The sequence below is a fragment of the Balaenoptera borealis genome (genome assembly GCF_965194805.1).
Source record: "Balaenoptera borealis genome assembly, chromosome: 17".
Lineage (NCBI taxonomy): Eukaryota > Metazoa > Chordata > Mammalia > Artiodactyla > Balaenopteridae > Balaenoptera > Balaenoptera borealis.
The window spans coordinates 59,190,781-59,210,816 of NC_138876.1; the positions used below are offsets into that span (position 1 = coordinate 59,190,781).

A 20,036-nucleotide genomic window follows, 5' to 3' on the forward strand; every position below is an offset into this window, starting at 1 on the left:
TGAAAGATTGGAATTTGATTTTTCAGCCTCTCCCTGCCCTGTCTGATCTTACAATGGTAGTACTATGACACAGTCTGAGAGAGTATTATCAATACTAGTTTGGGGACTATGCTGAAATCCTTCCCCTTGGTGTTAACAGAATCAGAGACTTGTGGTAGATTAGTGAATGTTGCAGGACATCTAAGACTGTTCTTAATCATGTTCTCAGTAAGATGAAACACAGCACGTCAGTGACTGCTGGTAGACCAGTTGTCCCTAAAATTTGTTTGTTCCTGATGTATTATAATATGACAATGCATTAGGAAGTAAAATAAAGTAGGATTTCAAAGGGTTTGGAGAAAGGCTTAAAAAAGAGTAATGTAAAAAAGACTGACTCTTTCTCTTAAATTTAAAATATAATAATATATTGTTTTATAATTAGTGTTGAGAAATCACATAAGCATTAGAAATAATTGCTTACAAAAAAACTGGAATGAAGCCACTTGGCTTAGATTATCTAATCCAATAAATTAAAATGATAATACTGATTTATATAGCAATATATAATAGCAATAACTAAATAACTAAATTCAGCAATAACTGAATAGCAATAACTAGGTGTCATTGACTACTCTGATTTTTCTAAATGGGTTTTTTTGTCCTGAAAACACACCTTCTTGTTCCATTTTGTAAGTATATTTTTCTTGAAGTTTTCCTGTAATAGAGGCATGAGAAATAATTCAACAGTGACCTTCTCAGGATCAAATTCCACTGTGCTACTTCCATAGTGTGCGTCTACAGAGCTGCTATGACGGCTATGCAGTGCCTACCCCACACCTCTAGGAGGTATCACTCATATGCTCTAGTTTATGCTCTTAGCACAACCAGAGCCTCTCAAAGCCTCAGTGGCAGAGAAGAGTGAACTCAAATTTTTGATTCCATGTGCAAAATTTCTTTGAGTTCCCATATTCCTTCTTTTAAGTTCTTACTAGATTTACATTATACTCCATAAATACCTGTGTTTCTTTTATTAACAAGTGAAAGTTAAAATTGAGTAACTTGGGACTTCCCTGGTGGCGCAGTGGTTGAGAATCTGCCTGCTAATGCAGGGGACGCGGGTTCGAGCCCTGGTCCAGGAAGATCCCACATGCCGCGGAGCAACTAGGCCCGTGAGCCACAACTACTGAGCCTGCACGTCTGGAGCCTGTGCTCCACAACAAGAGAGGCCGCGATAGTGAGAGGCCCGCGCACCGCGATGAAGAGTGGCCCACGCTTGCCGCAACTAGAGAAAGCCCTCGCACAGAAACGAAGACCCAACACAGCCATAAATAAATAAATAAATAAAATTAAAAAAAAAAAAAATTGAGTAACTTGGATAGTCAGGTAGAGGTGGCTGGCACCTCTTCCTGAATTTACCACAGCGTGCCTCTAAGATGTGCCTCCCCCAATATGCTACTTCACCATAGGCCATTCTCCTATCTCAATTTAATGCCTTTGAAGTGTTCCTTCCCCAAAAGGGGTGAAAACATAGGATAGAGAAGTGCTGAGTGGGGGGCATGTCAAAGCCATATCCTGATATTAGCTCTCGTTTTCTTGCTCTCTACTTTCCAAAAAAAAAAGGAAATTGGGGCAGAGTGGCTACCTTGACAACCTGACCTGACGTACAAAATGCTTTGAACTCAGCAGGGGGGAAAGACTCTCTTTTAAATATCAGTGTTATAAATCCATATTCTAGGTCTCTCCAAAAAGTTCTTAATACTGTGGCATATAATGTAAATTCCAAATGTGACCCTTCCACTTGGAAACCACTGTGACATTCAAAATATCAAACTCTCCAAATTATAAAGACTTCATAAACACAGCCTTCACCCATGACTTCATTTCATTCATGATCTACAAACAGAAAAAAAAAAAAAAAGGGAAATCTTGAGGGAGAAGATGTGATTTTTCATTAGCTATGAAGATTTTCAAAACTGCATTAGTCTCAGTTCATTAGGTCTTATAATCACATTAGCTACGTGGCATTGTAAGGGAAGAAATGCCCTGCAGAGATCTCCCAGTGGATTTCCCCGGAGTTTCACTACCCCTGCCCCCTGGGACTCAACATGGGATTAGATTTTTCCTTTCATAGGATGAACCAATGAAAATGATACAGCTTGTAGGAACCACGTTTACACAGACGTTTCCTCTCACACTTTCCTAATTCCTGCTACAGTGATTCCCCTGGCCAAATGATATGTCAGTTCTGAGTAATTCTGATCCTCTAAAGACTTTAAGATGAGTAACTTCCACCTCACTGGGATTCCTGTAGGACTCGTAACAAATTCAGAGCCTGGAGTTTTCAGCGAACTACTTACTTTAGGATCACTTAGGACACATGTTAAAAATACAGATTCTTGGGCTCCACTCCAGCTCTATTATATCAGAATATCTGAGGGTCAGGCCTGGGCATCAGCAGTGTAACAAGTGCCCCAGGGGTTGTGAGCAGGACTGAAGTGGTTTGGGGGGCATCTCTGCAATGGCTGATGCTCTCACGTGGCCTGGGAAGGAAGCCAAATGAAACCAATGGGGCTGATAGATGGAGGGACCTGGAGGCCGTGCCCTTTGATACCAGTCAAGGCTAGTTATTCGGTAGGGCCACAGTCAAAACACTCATCCACTGAAGTTGAGAAAATATTCTGCTCACAAATGAGATACTCTTCTATCCTGTCATGTCTCTACTCAAGACCCTACAGTTTATTCCATATTGCCTTTATGTTTTTTTTAATTTTTTTAAACATCTTTATAGGAGTATAATTGCTTTACAATGTTGTGTTAGTTTCTGCTGTATAACAAAGTGAATCAGCTATATGTATACATATATCCCCATGTCCCCTCCCTCTTGCATCTCCCTCCCCTCTAGGTGGTCACAAAGTATGGAGCTGATCTCCCTGTGTGATGCAGCTGCTTCCCACTAACTATCTATTTTACATTTAGTAGTGTATATATGTCAATGCTACTCTCTCACTTCGTCCCAGCTTACCCTCCCCCCACCCCGTGTCCTCAAGTCCATTCTCTATGTCTGCGTCTTTATTCCTGTCCTGCCCCTACGTTCATCAGAACCATTTTTTTTTTTTTTTAGATTCCATATATATGTGTTAGCATACAGTATTTGTTTTTCTCTTTCTGACTTACTTCACTCTGTATGACAGACTCTAGGTCCATCCACCTTAGTACAAATAACTCAATTTTGTTTCTTTTTATGGCTAAGTAATATTCCGCCTTTATTTTTGGAAACAACTTTTTAAAATTTAAATATAGTTGATTTACAGTATTGTGTTAGTTTCAAGTGTACAGCAAAGGGATTCAGTTATATTTTTTTTCAGATTATTTTCCACTTCTCTCTGCTATACAGTAAATCCTTGCCGCTTATCTATGTTACGTATAGTGGTGTGTATCTGTTAATCCCAAACTGCTAATTTATCCCTCCCCCCAACTCCTGCTTTCCCCTTTGGTAACCGTAAGTTTGTTTTCTAGGTCTGTGAGTCCGTTTCTGTTCTGTATATAGATTCATTTGCATTATTTTTTAGATTCTGCATATAAGAGGTATTATGTAATATTTGTCTTTCTCTGTCTGACTTACTTCACTTGGTATGATATTCTCTGGGTCCATCCATGTTGCTGCAGGTGGCAATATTTCATTCTTTTTTATGACTAAGTAATATTTCATTGTGTGTGTGTACATATAATATACGTACATGTATATACACCACATTTTCTTACCACATCTTCTTACATACTCCATATTGCCTTCTGTATCTAGTTCAAGATGTTTTTGGCTGTCCATGATATTAATGGCCATTGTAATGAACACAGACCTCTTACAAAGAATGTGACAGGTTCTGATTGTTGAGTTTCATGTTTAGTCATGTCACACCTTGTAAGAACAGAATCTCCACAGGGGTTGCCATTCTGTTATACACATCTCCCCATCTCTGTCAACAGAGTGTTATCTTCCCTAAAGTGGGCAAAGGAGAAGAAGAAAATAAATGTGCTGAAGTACGTAGACATGTACATACACATGTCATTCTTAAACTCCCAAAGTACCCCATGGAGTAAAGCCAGCTGTAGACAAAGTGGTACAGCAGAAAAAAATTACCAGAAAAGTCCTCCGAGTCTGTTCCCCTTGCCTCCCTCCATGCACAGTGTATCTGCGCTCTGGCCTCAGCCCTCTCACCTTCTCCTTCCCTCCCTTTTCCTCACTAGGTGACTTGCTCTGTTCCGTCATTTATGCCTTAATGGGATTTTAAATGCTTGTGCCACTTCTTGCACGAATATTTGTTTTTTTAAGCTTTGCTTTCACTGTAAAGTGAAAGCAGTTTTCTTCCATTCGGGGGTGGGGGGACGGGGGGGTACTCTCTACAGGTACCCTCCCAGGTCCTTGAAATCTGATGCATCCTCAGCAGTTGGCTGACCCTGACTGTGATGGGTGGGTGCGTGGGTCCCTGGTGGTGGTCCTGTCCACCCCGTACTCATGCAAAGGCTGCCTTTGGAATCCACCAGACACAATGAGGACAGTTCTCAGCTTGAAACAACATCAGTTCAAGGGCACTGCAGCTGCGTCAATGCCACGGCGCCTCTGCTGTCAAGCTGAACGGAATCACGCTGCAATTACTGTGACTAGATGTTGTTTCTCATGCAATATGGTGGAAATGAAAGGACTTCTGGCTTTTTTTTCCCCTGACTTCCCATGCTTGGAATTCAACAATAAATTGTTTTTCATCTGTGATCAAAATATATCTCTGTATTCAGAACTTAATTCTAAGGATTTTTCACCTCTTGCCAGTTGAATTTTGCAACTGAATTGCAGCAGACCAGTGTCATCTCATATTCAAGGTGTGATTAGAAGATGAAACAGTCCTTGGCACAGAGTAGGTATTTAGCAATTATTTGTTCAGTGAATTACTGAGTGTCAAAGAGTAAAATACAATTTGTGCCTTAGTGTCAAAGAGTAAGAAACATTGGAGGTATTAGTCAAGAAACGAATGAAGCCACCCCCAAAGAGCTGAGCATCTTTAATAATAAAGACAGAGAAAGTCTCCAGAATGTTCTGTCACATTTGGAATCTCCTCAGGCTTGTCAAGTATTGAGATTGGAAATTAGATGGATCCATTTCAGACTTGCTGTCTTTGTAAGATTTTCCTAAGTTGGGGCATATGCCTTTAAAAAGCCTCAGAAGCCGCATCTTCTCTCTAAGTTACCTGTGCACACCTATCTGCATACTTTGGTTTGATCTTCACACTTTGTTGAAAGGCTTTTATAAATATGGATCATAAATGTGTAAATATAGGGACTTCCCTGGTGACGCAGCTGTTAAGAATCCGCCTGCCAATGCAGGGGACATGGGTTCGAGCCGTGGTCCAGGAAGATCCCACATGCTGCGGAGCAACTAAGCCCATGAGCCACAACTACTGAGCCTGTGTGCCACAACTACTGTAGCCCGTGTGCCTAGGGCCTGTGCTCCACAGCAAGAGAAGACACTGCAATGAGAAGCCCACGCACTGCAGCGAAGAGTAGCCCCCATTCACCACAACTAGAGAAAGCCTGTGCACAGCAACGAAGACCCAACACAGACATAAATAAATAAATTTATAGAATAAAGTTTAAAAATTTTTTTTTAAAAATGTGTAAATATATCAACTACACGTGAATGAGAAAATAAAGAGACTCATCGTCAGCTCTGCAGCCATTGTGACTGGTGTCGCTGCCAGATGTGCTGTTGATTTTCTGGGAGTGTCGGGATTGAGCTCCGGCGCTGGACCCTGACCGTAAAGACCGCCCGTGGTGTCCCCTCTTGACATCTGTGTGACTGGTGAGGCCCTATCAGGTTTTCCCATGAATTATTAAGACTGTGTTTCCTGGGGAGTTGAAACTATTGATCACACTGAGAATTTCCGGTGCTTGCTGGGTCAATACTTCCCTTTGTGTGGAAAGTTCTGGATTTGGGCTGTAGAACTTAGGAATCACTGGCTACTTTTATAATAGAATCTCAGAGCTGGAAAGAAACTTTATAAATGACCTCACTTTCCAGAAGGATAAACTGAGGCACAGGAGGTTCGGGCTCATTCCAGGCCACGAAGCAATGTAGTGGGAAGGAATGGAGCAGAAGCCGGGTCTGTGCCTCCACACATCAGTGACTTGTCCGCTAGCTGCCATCTCATTAGACTCTGTAAAGGGCAGCCTTTTGTTTGTGTGCTTCTATGGGAATCAAGAAGGCTCCAAGGACACAGGAGCTCTGACCTCATCTCACCTAACTTTAAGGAAGATGAAGGCCAAGTTTCAGCCCCAGGTATCTGGCTCAATGACCCTTCAACCCTAGTTGAAGGAAGATGAACATCTACACTAGTATTATTCATACATGGCCCTCAGACCAGCAGCCTAGACCTCCCCTGAGGGCCGAATAGAAATTCAGGATTCACAGGAACATAGAGAACAGACTGGTGGTTACCAAGGGGAAGGGGGTTGAGGGAGGGATGGAGTGGGAGGCTGAGGTCAGCAGATGTAAGCTTTTATATATAGGATGGATAAACAAGGTCCTACTGTATAGCACAGAGAACTATATTCAATATCCTATGATAAATCAGAATGGAAAAGAATATGAAAAAAAGAATGCAAATATATGTATAACTGAATCACTTTGCTGTACAGCAGAAATTAACACAACATTGTAAATCAACTATACTTCAGTTAAAAAAAATATTAAAACTGAAAAAAAAAAGAAAAGAAAAGAAACGCAGGATTCAGAATCTGCCGCTTAACAAGATCCCCAGGTGATCTGCAGAGGCAGTAAGGTGCTATTCTAGAACAGCCTTCTCCAGTTTCGGCATGCATCACAATCACCTGGAGGGCTTGTTAAAACAGAGACTGCCAGACCTCACCCCAGACTTTCCGATTCATAAGCCTCAGAGAAGGCCCAGAATTCTGCATTTTTAACAAGTTCCCAGATGATGGTGAGGCTTCGGCTCCAGAACCACCTCTGGCGGAGCTCTGCCCTACAAGGTCCGTGGCCCTGTCGCTTCCTCTATAAGGAGCTTGGGAGTCACACTCCTTGAGTCATCTGCTGCCCCCACCCTCCTGGCAGAAAGCCTTGAGGGTGAGCCCCGAGTACCTACATTTTCAAACACAAGTTCTGACTCATTGCAATCAAGCTGTCACTCTGTCTCCCTAAGTAGTTTCTGGGAACACCGGCAAGTAACTCGCAGGGATGGTTTTGCTTTCTAGAAGTCAATGAAAAGCATTTTGTCGGCCAGTTTTATGATGTAAAGAATTCTTAATGTTTTTTAAATGTAGGAAAGATGAGAATTAAAGATGGCCTTGATGTGTTGAGCACTGGGTAATAAGTCACGCTACCTTCTTGCTAGTGCCTGGGTAGAATGTTAACTCTTACCTCAGAGGCCTTACATCCGGCTACATCAGAAGGTGTGGCTGATCTAACTCACAATGAAACCAGTACTACGAACTGGGATTCCTCTGGGATGTGGCTTAAATTGCTATCTAACTCTGAAATTCCACTTCTTCCATCCTGAAGGTTTCCTTTTCCCAGAATAAGCATCCTTTGATGTACAATCTCCATGAGGTAGCATTGTTAGGTGAGGGCTTGGTAAAAGCTAAGTGGGATGTGACAGATACTGGAGCATTTGTAATTAGTGTCCAACCACAGTTCAAGTGTTAAAATGAATCTGATCTTTTAAATATCATGGTCCATGAGTGGAGGATTTGAGAGGCATTTATGTCACATGGTAAATTTCTGAACCTCTCAGCAAAGACACTGAAGGTTTTGGGGGGTTTTTTTGTTTTGTTTTGTTTTTTTGGTTAAGTCTTTTACTACTATTTTTTTAAAAAGTGTCTGAATCACCCATGCATCAGAAGCCGAATAAAAAACAGGGCAAAGCAGTGCTTAACAGAGTCCTGACCTCACATAGAGAACAGACTTGTGGTTGCCAAGGGGGAGGGGGCTGGGGGAGGGGTGGGTTGGGAGTTTGGGGTTAGCAGATGCAAACTATTATATATAGAATGGATAAACAACAAGGTCCTACTGTATAGCACAGGGAACTATATTCAGTATCCTGTGATAAACCATAATGGAAAAGAATAGGAAAAAGAATGTATATATATATGTATAACTGAATCACTTTGCTGTACAGTAGAAATTAACACAACACTGTAAATCAACTATACTTCAAGAAAACAAATTTTTACAATAAAAATAAATAAAAGTCCCATCTCAGTAAACTGGCCTGTGTGTAAACACCACATCCCCACCGGACTCCAGCGAAGAAGACGGTGCCAGGGCTGCAAAGTGCGCTAGTTCCCTTGGAAGGGGGACCCATGATGCCATGGCTGGCAGTGAGCAGTGAGCGAATCGGAGGAGAGTGAGCCTTCTCTCTGGTGCCGGAAACAAGTCACGACCGCGTGATGTTGAGCCTGCCAGAAAGATGGCGTGGCTCCCATGTCCTCACCTGTCTGCTCTTGTCCCAGATGGGCGGACACCTGGGGGTTATGAACATGGTGGGGATGGCCGTGGTTTTTTTTAATTTCAAGCCTATGAGTCAAAACTGATATACACTGGGCCCCTTTAGGACCCTGAGAGGAACGTGGAGAGAGGCCAGTTGATCATGTGTAGGATGGAGGCAGCACCATGGAGATTTCCCCACCAGCTAGTCAAGCAGGCAATCCAGCTTCTGGAACCCCTCACATCCCCGAGAAATTTCAGCGTTGTTTGAGAAGACTGAGAAAAAGAATTTCTTCTTCTATATCTTTCCGTCTCTGAAGTCCAAGTCAGTATCCACCTCCTCTTGGATCCTCGGAATTATTTACTCATTATTAATTCATTCAACTTATGTATTAAGTGCCTACTGTGTGCCACACACTAGGACTACAGCTGTGAACAAGATACGTCTCTCCACAGCCTCCCTCTTGGAGCTTGGACCAGTGGAAGAGACATACAAAGGGCTTCATCACTCTACTCTTGAGTGATGCTATGAAGGGAAAAGCTTGTAAAAAAAAAAGGCAGGGGGGGCTTCCCTGGTGGTGCAGTGGTTGAGAATCTGCCTGCCAATGCAGGGGACACGGGTTCGAGCCCTGGTCTGGGAAGATCCCACATGCCGCGGAGCAACTAGACCCGTGAGCCACAACTACTGAGCCTGCGTGTCTGGAGCCTGTGCTCCACAACAAGAGAGGCCGCGATGGTGGGAGGCCCGCGCATCGCGATGAAGAGTGGCCCCCGCTTGCCGCAACTAGAGAAAGCCCTAGCACAGAAACGAAGACCCAACATAGTAATCAAGCAATCAATCAATAAAAAAAAAAAAAAAAAAGGCAGGGGGCCTAAACTAAACTGGGGAGGGGGAAACAGCATCAGAAAAGCTGCTCCAAGGAAGTGACGTTTAATCTGAGACCTGAGGGATGGTTAGGCTTCCATCAGATGAAAATGTGCGAAGACGGCCAAGAACAGTTAAGGCTCCCCTTTCCTTTGAGAAATGTAAAGCCTAGGACTGTGAGGGAGGGAAGAGAGAGGTGTGTATCAGATTCCTAGGAGAGGAGGAAGGCGTGACGTGTCATCGCTGAGAAGGGGCCAGAGGAACGCCAAGCTTGGGGACACATTGAGATCGCCAGTGTGGAGACCTGGTAAGGGTGGTGAGAATTCACGTACAGAGAAGCAAGTAATTCCAGTGCTGGGACCTTTTTCAAGAGACCTCAGGCCGCTTTGGTGACAGTACAAAAAAGGCAGGTGGCTGTGTTTGTTCCAGAGCTAAGGTTTTGCCTTAAGACATACTTGGCTTAATTTTTAACTGTTTGCCTGATGTGCTCTTCTCTTTTATTCTCCTTCTCTCCCTTACCTAATAAATTATTCATTAAACTTGCATTTTGAGAGTCAGCTTGGGAATCCTCCTTTCTCAGAAACATGTATTCAGTAAAAATTTCTTGACTGGCTCCTATTTGCCAGCTCATGGAGATGCTGAGAATGTGGTGGGATACAAGATGGATATATCCCTGCCCTCAAGGAACTTTTAATTCAGATCAGATGAGCAAACATGCAAGGCAGGAAGAAACAGAGCCTAAAGTTCAAACTGCACACTTTGTGAAACAGCCCATTAAGACTTGCTTATGCAAATAGAAGACCCTTTACCTGGACTCCTCACTCATGTCTGTCAGAATCATTTTCTCCCTCTCCCTCTCTCTCTCTCTCTCTCTCTCTCCCCGACCCCTCTCCTGTTCTCTCATGAGATTTACCATTAAAAATAAAAAATGAACCTTGGGAATTGGTTTTCAAGTCAGCATAGGAGGAACAACAACCTTAGAAGGCATTCCTTACCCACCAAAGTCACTCGCCTTTTGGCTTTTCTGAAGGCAGAAACCAAAACGGCGGCAGAGCTTTGATAAGCAATAAACTATGTTACTTCTGTAATGTAAGTTTAATGTATTTTTGAAGACAAGTGACAGCCACACACACACTCCCAAAGGGTCTGATTTCCCATTTCCCATGGGGATCAACAGGTTTAATATGCACAAGAAGAAATCAGGTTACGCTGACAGATGGCCTGAAGGATTTATAATCCGCTCTTGGGATGAATGCCTGGCTCTTTCCACAGCAGCAGCAAGCCTTGATGGCAGCAGGGCCAGTTTGGTGATGTCAAGGCTTCTCAGGTTCCTTTCTCTCGTGCTTCAAGCTGCTGCAGGAAGAAATGTCAAGATACTGCTCCATAGTGATGTAAAATGATTCGGGAAACCGTAAAGAAAATCTTACCTTGGGGTCCTTTACCACCTTCCGCTCTTTGGGTGTGTTTCCCCCCCCGACTCAGGGAAAGAGAGAAGCGGGGATATCTTGGAAACAACTGGTATGGCAGAGACCCTTGGGCCTTAGCAGGGCCCTGGTGGACAGTAGGCGTTCTCTGAGGTGGCTCTGTGTTTACAGCAGAGCCGCTTGACTCTCACGCAGAGTTCAGTGTACAAAGCTTACCTATAGCAGAGCCCCTTTGGTCTGCAGAGAAACTGACCTGAATTTGAATACTTGAGCTTAAGACTCTTTCAGGAGACCGGAGACTTCAGTGGAGAGATTCAGGCTTCCATAGCCTGTGCATCTGCCCTCGTGCTTCACAGGACAGAAGCCCAGCAGAGAATTTAGGTGTTTGGTTAATCTGTTGCTCGTCAAGTGGCATTTTACCGCATGGTTCCCACACCTGGTGATGACCCGGGAAGGAGGCGTTCCCATGGCGATGGGTCCTTGGCCTCCTTATTTCGGCCATTGGTGAGGAGTCATGTAGAGGTGGTTTCCAACATGCTTCATTATGAGTCAACTAGGACAGCTGTAAAATGGTAATGACCATCATTACTGACCTCAACCGGCTTCAGGGCAACTAAGCGTCTGCTTCTATAGCTAATCTCACCGGCCATCCCAGCTCCACCAAATCATACAGAATTTGCAGCGATCAGAGCACCTACCTGTTAAATGTGTTTGGCTAAAGAAATAAATAGCTGGTAGTTGGGCTGCAACTTTCATTCATTTCATCCGGTTTTTGCTTTCTTTTTTGTTGGAATTGATTGGGGTGGCGGATAGTCCAGGCTAATGAAGACAGTTAAAAGGCTCAGCAGAGGCACCAACAGAAAGAATAACTGAGGTCTGTTCTGGAGGAGCCTGCTGATTAGGGCTGAGAATAGAATTATACTGTCCCCTTGTGGTTAAAAATGGTACCTGCTTTTAAAGTAAAAGGCCCTCGGTTTTTCTCAAGATTGAATCACTTATTGATTAAAATCATGAAAGGAATGGATACAAAAGTATGAGTGATTATGGAGCTTTTAGTCCAAAATAGTTATCCAACCCTACTTCTAAAAGAGTCCCCAAAAGCAGTCCTATAAACTCAGGCATCGACCTTTCTCAGGGCCAAATGACAATTTCCCACAGTAGTCTGAAATGATATAAAATTGCGGGGTGGGCGAAATGCCACTGCCTCTTGTCAATATCATGCATTAAATTACAGTCACTGGTCATGATTGTACATCAGTGCAGCCAATGGTGAAACCTATTCTGAAACAAAAAAAATTGATGTACAACTATTAAACTAAATCTGCTATTTCATTAGTATTATGATCTTTTGCAACACATCTTAGTGGGGCATTCAGGTGCTGTAATAAATGTTTGTTGAGGCACGGTGAATGGTCGTCCTTTGCTCTATGTTGAATAACTCATAGAATATTTACACATGTGGTCTGACAACGGGATATTTTTTAACTTTGAAGAAACAGTATTCTATAATTGAATGCAATTTTATTGAGACAGGTAGGAACAGGATGGAGAGAAATAGGCTTAAATATCTCCTTGAAAAAATCATGAGAGATCGCCCCAAATTGTTCATGTATTTCTGCTGGTGTGGATTGATTCTGGATGCTCAGGAAACATCTTACTTGATATAGGAATTAGCAGAAAATTAGCTGGTCCCCAAGGCCAGTAGCAACATCAGGGACTCCGCAGCCTTGGATTATCTTTTCCACGTGAACCTGGTTGGTAAAGGTGCACAGTGTATGATATAGAAAACCCTTGCTCCTTCAGGGGCCCTTCCTTTTCAGGGTGACTTCTTACTTCCTGGACCCTGTGCCTCGCTGTCCTCATTCTCTCTCTCTGTCGCTAATCCTGAGAGAAGCCTTGAGTCTCAGGGAAGGACACCGATGCCCCGCCCTGCTCAAAATGAACTCCACGAAAGAACCCTGAGCACTGCATTTAAGTTCAGTGAAATCAGTGCAGGAGGGTCCAGCCTTGGGGGGAAAGTCCATTCCACTTCTTGGAAAGCCCTGGACCATCCACACAGGGCTTCCAGTCTCATCCCCACCAAGAGGGAGGAATGTGGAAGTCATACACATGTGTACATCTACACACACGGGGGAGGGGCAGTCCATCTGCACGCGGTGAGGGGGTAATCTACATGCGCGGTGGGGGGAGGGAGTAGTCCATCTACACAAATGGGGCGGGGGGAAGGGGGTAGTCTATCTACACACACGGTGGGGAAAGAGGGGGAAGTAGGCCATTTACACACACTGGGGGGCTCAGTTCATCAACACACACACGGGAGGGGTAGTCCATCTACACACATGGTGGGGAGAGTCCGTCTACACACACGGGGTTGGTGGGGGGAGGCAGTCACGTCTCAACAGCAGATAAGCCACGAAAATTTAAGAAGGAGATGACCAGAGAAGAAATGGGCAGGAGAATTATGGAAACAGAAGACCAAAAAGAGAAAGAGACCAGGAGACGAGAGTACCGGTGGTGCAGACCTTCTCTAAAACTGGAACAGTCCCACTGGGAGGGAGGTCATGTGTGTGTAGACCCCCGCACACCACTGGCCCCTGCAAGGGGAGGTGCTCCTGCTGCACTGACACTGCAGCTGTGACCTGTGTGGCTCCTGGTCGAGTTGCACATAGAGGTTCCTGAGAGGTGGAAGCTGCCCACACAATTGGAGCCCTTGCCCTTAGGGGTACAATGTATTGATAATCTGACTCAGAAGCAGTACCAGATGATGATCTTGCTTTTCCCTGTGAGATTTTTTTTGTCCACGATGAGAACTTTTGTAAAAAAGCATTTCTGTCAGTAGCTTTTCTGCAAATTCTGGTTGAAGGGGAGTGATCCGGGAGTTTTGACACATTTTCTCTGAGTTACATCCTTTATTCAGTAGCTGGTAATAATCTGCTTTCACCCTTTTTCTCCCCACACTGTTCTGCTAGTTGGAGCACCACATAATTCATTATATTCTGTCGCCTCCCCCTGTTGAGAGAGAGAAAGAGAAAAGAGAAACGTGTACCAGAGGTGGAGAGAGGGGCCTGCTGGATAGATATGTGCCTTTTGAATAATTCACTCAGCAAACTATTTTCTAAGAACTGGGAACTTTATAAATAGACATTGATTAAATCATTGTATGAATGAATGAGTGAAGGAAAGAAGGAACACACAAACTCCTGCACAACAGACATCTTTTGTACCTCCTAAAATGTGTTATGCATGAACCTGGATCTGGATATAAAAATGTATTTCATATATATTCATAGGTCCCCATCATTCATGTGCTTGAATGCATTTTAATAACTTGTGGTGCCAATTTGTAGTCTAAGTTTAAAGTGAATTATTCATTGTTTCAACAAATCATAAGAGAAGTGCTGGTGATTTTCACTCAGTTATAGCTGTCCAGGGGCAAACAGGCAAAGGCAATTTGACCATACATTACTGTATGCATGTAGTGTTTATAGGTGTAATATATAACCAACACAGGAAGAAAGAAGTTCTGTATTACCCAGGAAGTTGTAATTTATTTATTTATAGAGCATTAAGAAGTGTTCATGTTGGTTCAAGGCCATATAGAAAGCAATCGACTTCATCTAGAAATCTCTCTGCATGCTTGCAGATAAAATTTCTTTTTCTCCATCTTTTTATTACTTGTCACCTTTAAATATTGAAATAAATGTGAAATGTTTCACCTGGAGAAAATCTGGTCTCGCTGAACCACAGTGACTCCGTAAGCTCCCCAGGTGCTGGCTTGATGTAGATGCTCATTGATAGCTACATAACAGTCCCAGGTCTGTTAGGGAAGCAAATGGAAATGCAAACATCAACCGTCTTTTTCATGAAAAAAAAATGTTTTGAGTTTTGATGAATTATCATGACAAAAATATTTATTTGCTGACTTTATTCATGAATCTTGAGATGAAGTTAAAGGCTGTTTAAGTGAGAATGTTCTAGAATTGTGCAAAGCAAATGTTCTTTAAACAAGGCATCTCTGACGAGAGATCATTGTTAATTTGATATAGCACTCTGTTTTTCAAAATCTAAAAGTCTTAAAATATTTCACAGAACTCATTGGCCATTTTCATTTAGAAGCGCTGTAGCTGGACCGGGGAGCGGTAGCCCCCAGTGAGAAGGAGCGCCCTCTAGGGGCTGAGACCACTGGCGCTGGAGTCAGAGCTGGCTGGTCTCATATCCTCCGCTGCCACTGAGCGTGGTGACACCGTTGGGGAACTTAGTGTCTCTGAAAAATGGGGATTAGCCGTGCCTTCTTCACAGCCTGGTGACAGTGATCAAATGAGGAAAGCACTCGAGTCCCAGGCACATGCAGGGTACTAATACGTCCTAGCTTTTATACTCAATTTGTAGTTGTTTATAAATAGGTCTTATTTGCTGCCGGTGATGCATTCTTTGCGTAGACTTTCAGCCATCCCTTTGAAAGTGGACTTATTGAGTGCTTACAAAGTTTAGTGAAAGCCAGCCCTAAAAATAAAGTCACATACTCAGAATAGTTAACTGTTTATGAAGGTGAATGTAAAGGCCATCTATTTCATTAATTGTATTGACCTTAAACCTTCTCGAAGAGAAGCAGGTTTGGGGAGTTGGGGATTCAGGTGGGAAAGATGCAAACTACATTTTTGTGAAAGCTGTAATAAATGCTTTACACTGTTCTGGCAAAAAAAAAAAAAAAAAAAAAAAAAAAACAAGGGAAACCAAATAAGCATTTATTCATTTGCTGTGGAGTACTTGGAGTCTTAAATTTATTTGAAGACATTAAGAATCTATCCCCAAACATATCCAAATAACAAGACATCCGTTGCCTCAAACACTGCGCTAGGCACTGCACGCTCCTGCTTTGCGTTTTGGGTGAGAAAACAAAGGCCTGGACCACAGAGGGGAACTTGCCCAGAGGGAGTTCCAAGTCGAGTCCAGTGCATTCGGCACACACCTCCCTGCTCTGCTCAAACACCCCCTCCACCCCACGCCCCACCAGGAACTTACTCCCAGATTCCGGCATTTCACGCGAGAAGTTGTCAAAACACACGTTGTTCTCTCTGCAGGAGGACGCAGCCCTCTGCCCCCATGTCGCCACCTTGGAAGGACTGACCAAATCCAGCAGCCTGTGCCACTTCCCGCCCACTATGGGACCCGAGGGAAGTTTGCTGAGTGGGGGACAAATGCAGATCACCCTGTGGGGAGGCCTGGCAGCTGTGGCCACCTTCTTCCTCATCACCTTCCTCATCTTTCTGTGCTCCAGCTGTGACAGGTGAGAGCAGTGCATGTCTACTAGAGCCTTAAAATAACATGTTCCCTGGACCCAGAAGACTTTGTATATAAAAAGCCTGTGATGAATGGCATCTCACTGCATAGACGTTCCCAGAAACTCGTATGTTAGATTAACTGACTTCTCTACCGCAAAGGAGCCCAGGACGCTTTTTATTAGTTCAGTGAAAAGCCACATCTGATTTTCCTGGGGAGCACCTGGAAGAGCCCTTATGTATGAAACTTCCCAGAAAGAAATTTCTGCTATTCTTATGAGCACACCCTTGTCAAAATGTGTATTGTCTTTTTCCATCTGTGGACATTTGGAAATCTAAGTATCATGTGCATTAAAGATACTCTTTTTTGCTGCAATTTGAGAGTTACTAAGAATTTTTGCTGCTCTGTAGCTTTCAGGGGGTCATTTTATTAAGGATTTGTTATCTAGAACTACAGTTTGTTAAGAAACAGATTCATTTTTTCTGCAAGAGAAACATTCTGTGTATGAAATAACCATCTTGTCTTATTTTAGAATTATACTTCTCTCTCTCTCTCTCTTTCCCCTCCCCTCTTCCTCCCTCTTTGTCTCCCTCATATACAATAAAATGTGTAACCCCTCCACCAAAAAAAAAAAAGGAGATCTTTGCTTGGAGAGAAGCAAAGTCCTTTCTAACCAAGAGTGATTTTCCAGGTGTTCAGACATTGTTACAACATATGCAGCTCTCTGGTGAGGGCTGCTGCTGGGAGCCAGTGAAGACCAGCTGACAGCCAGCCCTCTTCCAAACTCTTCTCAATAACCTAGGAAGAGACTGGACAAGTGTCACTTAAAAGTCTGGATGTGGCTTTGTGCCCTAAAGTCTCTGTCAAGAGGGGAAAATCCAGACTCCCTGAACACAAGTAGCCTCCAAATCCCTGCCCGGTTTGGATCCAGGACTCCAGGGCTGGGAGAGAGACTAACTGATCAGAAAGATGAAGAAATAGAAGCAAAACTAGAGGAGTGTTTGTTCTCCTGGGCCTGGGAGGGCCTGTCTTGCAATTATTTATGCTCCCACTAGGTGTCACTGTTGCCTTATACATCTATGGGAAAGGTAGCCTCTAGTATGATGGCTTTCTTTAGCCTGTCCCGAGTAAAAATAAATTCTATTTTTACTCGATGGACTTTTCCATGGACTGCAAGTACATATGACTCATCCTGAGAGCATGTAACCTCCCCGACAAGCCAAAAGTTGTATTTTCTTTATTTTCTCAATCCCATGGCAGTGTGTGACTTTGCAAAGACTGAATTAAGAAAGATGAAGAGATGAGAATTGTTGATTTCCTTAAAAAAAAAACAAAAACAAAAAACTCATTCCAGTATTCTAGACATAAACAGTTTCTAGTCAGGAAACTGCCCCGGTCCTCTTGTTAACTTGTATTTTCTACTCCTGGAGGAAGGGGAGGTCCAGAGAGGTGACCAGCCCCTTGCTAGGACTTGACTCCCTCAGACCCTGCTGCCTGCAGCGGAGGGGTAGAGTGAATTGTCCGGCTTCTGCTTCCTTGGCAAAATAAACTTGGTTTTTAAAAGAGAGATTATTTAAATGTTGATCAAAGTTTGAATAGGAAAGGGGAGTGTATGTTTGATTTTAGATGGCACGTTGGATGTTACAGCCATGTTTCCTTTTCTGTTTCAGGGAAAAGAAGCCGAGACAGCACAGCGGAGATCATGAGAACCTGATGAACGTGGTGAGCACACGTGCAAGAGCTTTAAAGCATCAGCCGCTTATCTAAAGCAGGTCCCTACAAGCTTACAACCTGAAGGAAACCCAGGGAAGCAATTCAGCCAGAGTTAACTGTCTGCCTGGGCTGTGTCCTCTTGCTGCAGGTTTATATTCACCGTGGCTAGAGGCCTGTGCAATTAGCCAGGTTGTTGGGAGAGCTTCTGAAACGGATGCAATTGTGCCACCACTGGAAAGATCCTCAGATAGTTCCAAACTACTGCAGGGATGTTTCTGTTTTGCCTCTGCTGGGCTCCAGCCAGTGTATTGGTTGGCTAGAACTGTCATAACAAAGGACCATAAACTGAGTGGCTTAAATAATAAATTTATCATCTCACAGTTCTAGAGGCTAGAAATTCGAGATTAAGGTGGCAGCAGGGTTGGTTGCTTCCGAGAGCTGTGAGAGCACATCTGTTAGAGGCCGCTCTCCTAGCTTCCCGTGGTCGGTTGGCAGCCTTTAGTGATGCTTGGTTTGAAGATCTCTGCCTTTACATCGTGTTCTCCCTGTGACTCTTTACACCGTCTTCCCTCTATGTGTCTGTCTCTGTCCAAGTTCCCCTTTGTTAAGGCCTCTGATATGACCTCATCTTAACCTGTTTCATCTGCAACGATCCTGTTTCCAAATGAGGTCAAGTCTAAGGTATTGAGAGTTCGGACTTCAATATAGGAATTTGGAGAGGATAAAATTCAACCTGTAACAGCTGATCATTAAGCTAACTGGAGCCTGGGGCCCCCAGCATCCTAGATGTGGCCTGGCCTTGCTGGGTTTTCTTGCTCTGTGTCCTAAAGGGTCCTGATCGAGCCCCGCGGGCCTCTTGGATCCACCCAGATAGGGAGCAACCTGGGCGTCCTGGTCCCACCTCATTCTCTCCCCTCAGGCCCATGCCCTTAACTGGCTGAGCAATTCCAGCAGCTGGGGATGGGGCCGCCCTCATATTCTCAAGGCTGAAACGGTGAAGATGCTTCCTGTCCCAGACATAATTTCTCAAGATCAGACATAAACTGGTTGGAGGAAGAAGGGGCAAAAAGGAAAGATGGATGAGTGAAGTTATGTCGTGTGAGGTCTGGTATGAAACACGCAGCCAGCAGTCTGGTTCCAAGCTCACCCAGGAGGCGTCCCGGGCGCCCTGCCCTATGATTGCAGGATTCTTCCAGGCCAGGCAGCGAAGTGGTCAGCCATCCTCTCCTGGGAGCCCCTGGGGAGTTCCTTCCTTTCATCTCTGTATGCAGGCGGCTCACCACCCCCCCCCCCCACACACACACACTGCAGTCTCTGGTTGTCTATGTCCCCACTTCTCACCTGCCCCCAGCGCCTCTGTTGGATTGCCGCTGTGCAGGCACCCAGAGGGCAGGTGGGAGAGGAGGTGGTGCCTCCACTGTGGCTCCTCCCACGTGCAGGTCCCAGGCCCCAGCTTTCCTCCCCTTCCCACTCTCCTTGGTGCCCGTGGGCGGGAGAGGCGGGACTGGGGGAGAGGCTTCCATCTCCATCACCCTCCCCTCCTGTTGTCCTTCTAGAGCAGCGGTTCTCAAGCATGGCCTGGGCCAACAGCACCACCTGGCGTTTGTTAGAAGACTCAGGGGGGTTGGGGGGGGGGGGGCGCTGGGAGCAAGCCCTCCGGGTGATCCTGATGTTTGCTCAGGTGTGAGAACCTCTGTTCCAGCCCTTCGGTTCCTGCTCTCCTGCTGACGCCCAGCAGCAGCCCTGGGTGAGACGGGAAGAGCGCGGCGGGCGGATAAAAGGAAGATCTGACTCTCCCTGTGCAGTGTCCTTCATTAATAGCCCCCCATAGCCTCTCTCATAGGAATGTGTGAGCAAGGGAGTGCACGCTAGAGCACGTTTGCACACACACATCACATGGCTCTCTTTACAAGCTTCTATCCTAGCTTCTCAATTTTCTACAACTTGCAGAGTCTCCATCCCAGGCCTGAGAAGTCCCTGTAGTCAGCCAGCATTCCCCACCCCTGCTCCCGGCTCTGACACACACCCCGACACACACCGATCGCTCCACAGCCCCAGAGGAGCTGCCTTTAAATCCTAAGGTGAAAAAGGCCGGCGGGGGTTTCCCATGGCTGCATCTGAAGCCGCAGTGAGAGAGAGGCTCCCTCCTGGCTTCTGTGTTTGGAGCTCCAGCAGGCGTTTTCTCGTAGAAGCTAAGAGAAGAAATGGTGGCGAGAGCCTAGGGTACGATAATTCAGCTGTGACGGATTGATTGTGCTGTTATGGGCCCACCTGGGAGCCGTCC

General features: G+C 44.7%; 1 protein-coding gene across 10 annotated transcripts in view; it reads left to right on the forward strand.

Moving 5' to 3' along the window:
* Positions 1-20,036, forward strand: part of PAG1 (phosphoprotein membrane anchor with glycosphingolipid microdomains 1) — a 141,753-nt gene that overhangs the window by 99,585 nt on the left and 22,132 nt on the right. For 8 of the 10 annotated variants that reach the window (XR_014236378.1, XR_014236379.1, XR_014236380.1 and 5 more), the window contains exons 4-5: positions 15,841-16,046; positions 17,710-17,761. Coding sequence is in view for 6 of the 10 variants with exons in the window: in XM_082363507.1 (XP_082219633.1) it covers positions 15,841-16,046; positions 17,710-17,761 (258 nt within the window). In the remaining 4 variants the exon portion in view is untranslated. Of the gene's footprint in view, positions 1-15,840; positions 16,047-17,709; positions 17,762-17,798; positions 17,901-20,036 lie in introns of those variants that run through there. The other 2 variants (XM_082363513.1, XM_082363508.1) reach the window with 2 other exon arrangements.